The 4214-nt window shown below is 32.6% G+C and overlaps 1 protein-coding gene across 1 annotated transcript; it reads right to left on the reverse strand.

Annotated features, from left to right (window-relative positions):
- Positions 1-638: 638 nt before the first annotated feature.
- LOC132724202 (uncharacterized) lies at positions 639-3695 on the reverse strand (the record flags this gene model as incomplete). The annotated part of the gene is given in 2 exon segments (XM_060709025.1): positions 639-2010; positions 2565-3695. Coding segments are annotated over 2 exon segments (1326 nt in total). The 5' UTR covers positions 3018-3695.
- Positions 3696-4214: the final 519 nt, after the last annotated feature.

A 4214-nucleotide genomic window follows, 5' to 3' on the forward strand; every position in this document is an offset into this window, starting at 1 on the left:
CTAACTGATATCAGTTGCAGTTCTGCCACCGATATCCATCACTAGTGACAATTAATGGAAAAAACACATTGTGGGAAAAATGAACTGAAAGGAAAATAGAGAGGACGAAAAGAAGTTCTGTTTGCAGTTAGTGGTAGATTATCATATGCAAGTTTGACTTCGGTCGAGTATCTTTTTTAAAGATACTTCCTGTTAACTATGCAGCACTGACAATAGTCGAGCGCATGGTCCTACAGCCAGCTCGTGATGAATATTTTTGTTTATAGTCAAGTCAAGTCAATTTGTTTGTTTAAGTCTCACTTTTGTACATACATTAACAAATATTACAAAGTTATAAAAGAAATAAGTAAAGAGAGTTATGAGAGACTAAGAACATGATCATAAATAAAAACCCATTTATATTTTAATATATACAATTATATATTTGCGTGCAAAAATCTCAGTAATGATAATGTAGCTACTGCTTCTTTCAAGAGCTCACAAGTTTTGCTTCTGGGAATGCATTTATTGGAATATTTCTATGTTCCACACCAAATAAGTCAAAAATTATTATTATTTATGCCATTGATACTCACTTAACATTTATAATATGCTTGTACAACTTTAGAAGTGTAACTTTTTCAATGCTGGTACACTACAACAGAAATGACCATTTAATATGCATGTCTCAAGATAAGCAGAGAAATGTTTAAATTCCAAATGAGATAACAGTTCATCTATATGTTAACAAAACATAAATATTGTTCCACATATACGAACCCATATATAGTTTGACATAATTCAGTATTTCTATCGCTTGATTAAAAGAGAATCGGGGTATTATATGTGTTTGGATCAATTTCTAAGATACACTTTTGCTTAATTTGTATAGTTTTACAATAATTATTTAGAACATTCTTTATTTTTCATACATTTAACCATATCTGGAGGCGAGACAACAAAAATCCTACAAGTAAGATCTGCAGGTCATAAGTTATTAGCATTGTTTTTACCATGTCCGTTTACTTATGATCCAACATTATTCGTAAAACTGATTACATAATACACTATTAAAATGTACTCGACCGTGCGAATGTGTATGGCTATGTCATGGAGACCGCCACAAATGCCAACGTTCGTTAATACCACATATATATTCTAAAATCTACTTAAGATCGTTGTCGCCTTCATTAAGACGTCGATTCCGTGGTTGTCTGATGTCCAGTCCTGTGGACATTCTTCATCCAGTTGGGACAGACACTCTTCACTTAAATTCAAATTAGGAAACCTAACTAACGGTCTGCTCATGTGGTACTCATCTGGGCTATCAACCTCGCTGTCTGAGTCATTTATTTGTCTAATACCAATGTCAAGCGCTGGCTCAGCAGGGGGATTGTTCAGCATCCCAGCAGTGAAGAGTTTGAGTGGTGATGACTTTACCGTTCTAATTCTATGGCTATTCCATGTAGACCTCCACAAATGCAAACGTTTGTTAATACTGCTTAAATAGACGTGATGTAATGCATACAAATGTTTCTCATTCAGTACATCAAGCAAATTCTCGTCTTCCAGAAAATAAAACAGGTCATAGTAGTAACTGAGGACTCCATCGAAGACGTCTCTCCATAATCGTTCAATTCTTTGATTATGGGTGCTTTTTCCGGTCAACATTGAGTTTGTTCCCCGAACATTATTCATATACTCCATCACTTTAGAGTTCTCCATGCCCATATCTGATCTCACACGTAACGGGGTGCCATATTCTTGAACACCGCTGGTGAAGCAATCTAATATAGTTGTGGCTTTGTTGTTTTCCGTACATACCAAAAAAGTTATAAAACGACTGAAACCATCGACACCACCGCAAATTATAAAGTTCCACCGGATCAATTTATGGTTTGTGTCAATGTGCCACAGTTCATTTGGACCTTGCACACAATAAACACGCCGTTTAAGTCGCTTCCTCTTCCGTTCTTGTACACCATCACTATCCAATCGTTTTAGAGCATCTCTGACACGAAATCTTTGTATCTGTGATTAAAAAAACAACAACATTGTATCACCATATTACAGCATTTATAGACATGATACATTTTGAAAGGCTGGTGGATAATTTACAAATGTATTGATCAACAAACATAAAGGACAGTTAATCTTACAGCATGATAAAGTTTCGTGACAAATGCCAATGAAACACAACAGGCATTTTTATCGGTTGATTGCAAAATATAACTGAATGTTAGGTTTTAAAACAAGCATTAAATTTTGTTATACTATTGTGTATTTCCTTAATACGTCTATATAATCTTTAAGTACTATAAAATCCGAACATTTGATTTATACCAAAGCTAGCTGTTTCATGTGCAGACCTTAACGACATCGTTCCAATGTTTTTGTCAGTGTTGTTTATGACCCCTTTTCCTATAATACTCGTACCATTCTATTTTTAAGGCTTTCCATTTTGTGCACTTACTTTACTTGGCCAAAATTTCAATATACATGAGGTGTGGCGTTGTTATACACACGCTCTTAGAAAAGGAATTTAGAATTAAATATTATTGCATAGTACATGTATATCTGCATACCTTAATACCCTTTTCACCTAGCAGATTCCTCAACATCATTTCTCCACACCTTGGAAATTCTTCTAGGATCTTTGCCATGACCACATCCAGCTGATGATCTTCAATACTGGTGAAAGCATATTTTGAAATTCCGTGTCGTCGCATATTTCGATAAATTGTGCTTTCCGATACACCAAGAAGTTGGCTGATGTTAACAATTGAAAATCCAGATTCTAGAAGACTTTCAATAGTTATTTTTGGTATCTTAAAACCACGCTGCACTGGTTTGTTGATATGTCTTCCGAAAGTTACACATTCCACTCGCAGTTTCATGATCTCATATCTTTCTGTTACACCCAAACATTTAAAGTCATAAAGTGAAAGTAACGGCACAATATCTGGAGTAATCTTCTGCTCCCTAAATAGCCTTATTTGGTAGGTTCCAAACCCACATTTAACTAAAATTTCTTCCATTGTCTGTTGGAAAATAACGTTTTTTCGTCTACGAAATTGAAAACATGTGTAGATGTTTCCCTATAATACATGTATATTCATAGGTTCACATTGTTTAAAGAAAAATGGACATCATATAAAGACTCATTTACATAATATATCGATTATTTGACTCTATATAAGGATGGTTTTATATAATATAATGATGCAACCACATAATATATTCATAAATGCACATCGTATAATAACAGATGCACATCGTATAATGAAAGATTGACATAATATGTTGATAAGTTGACTGTATATAATGATGCAACCACATAATATATTGATAAATGCACATCGTATAATAATAGATGCACATCGTATAATAATAGATGCATATCTTATAATAACAGATGCACATCGTATAATGAAAGATGGACATGATATATTGATAAGTTGACTGTATATAATGATGCAACCACATCATATATTCATAATTGCACATCGTATAATAATAGATGCACGTCGTATAATAATAGATGCACATCGTATAATAATAGATGCACCTCGTATAATAATAGATGCACATCGTATAATAACAGATGCACATCGTATAATAACAAATGCACATCGTATAATGAAAGATTGACATAATATATTGATAGGTTGACTGTATATAATGTTGCAACCACATAACATATTCATAAATGTACATCGTATAATAACAGATGCACATCGTATAATGAAAGATTGACATAATATATTGATAAGTTGACTGTATATAATGATGCAACCACATAATATATTGATAAATGCATATCGTATAATAATAAAAGCACGTCGTATAATAATAGATGCACATCGTATAATAAAAGATTGACATAATATATTGATAAGTTGACTGTATATAATGATGCAACCACATAATATATTCATAAATGCACATCGTATAATAATAAATGCACGTCGTATAATAATAGATGCACATCGTATAATAATAGATGCACATCGTATAATGAAAGATTGACATAATATATTGATAAGTTGACTGTATATAATGATACAACCACATAATATATTCATAAATGCACATCGTATAATAATAAAAGCACGTCGTATAATAATAGATGCACATCGTATAATAACAGATGCACATCGTATAATGAAAGATTGACATAATATATTGATAAGTTGACTGTATATAATGATGCAACCACATAATATATTCATAAA

This window comes from Ruditapes philippinarum, unplaced genomic scaffold, assembly GCF_026571515.1.
Source record: "Ruditapes philippinarum isolate M1 unplaced genomic scaffold, ASM2657151v2 ctg4427_1_1_1_1, whole genome shotgun sequence".
NCBI lineage: Eukaryota > Metazoa > Mollusca > Bivalvia > Venerida > Veneridae > Ruditapes > Ruditapes philippinarum.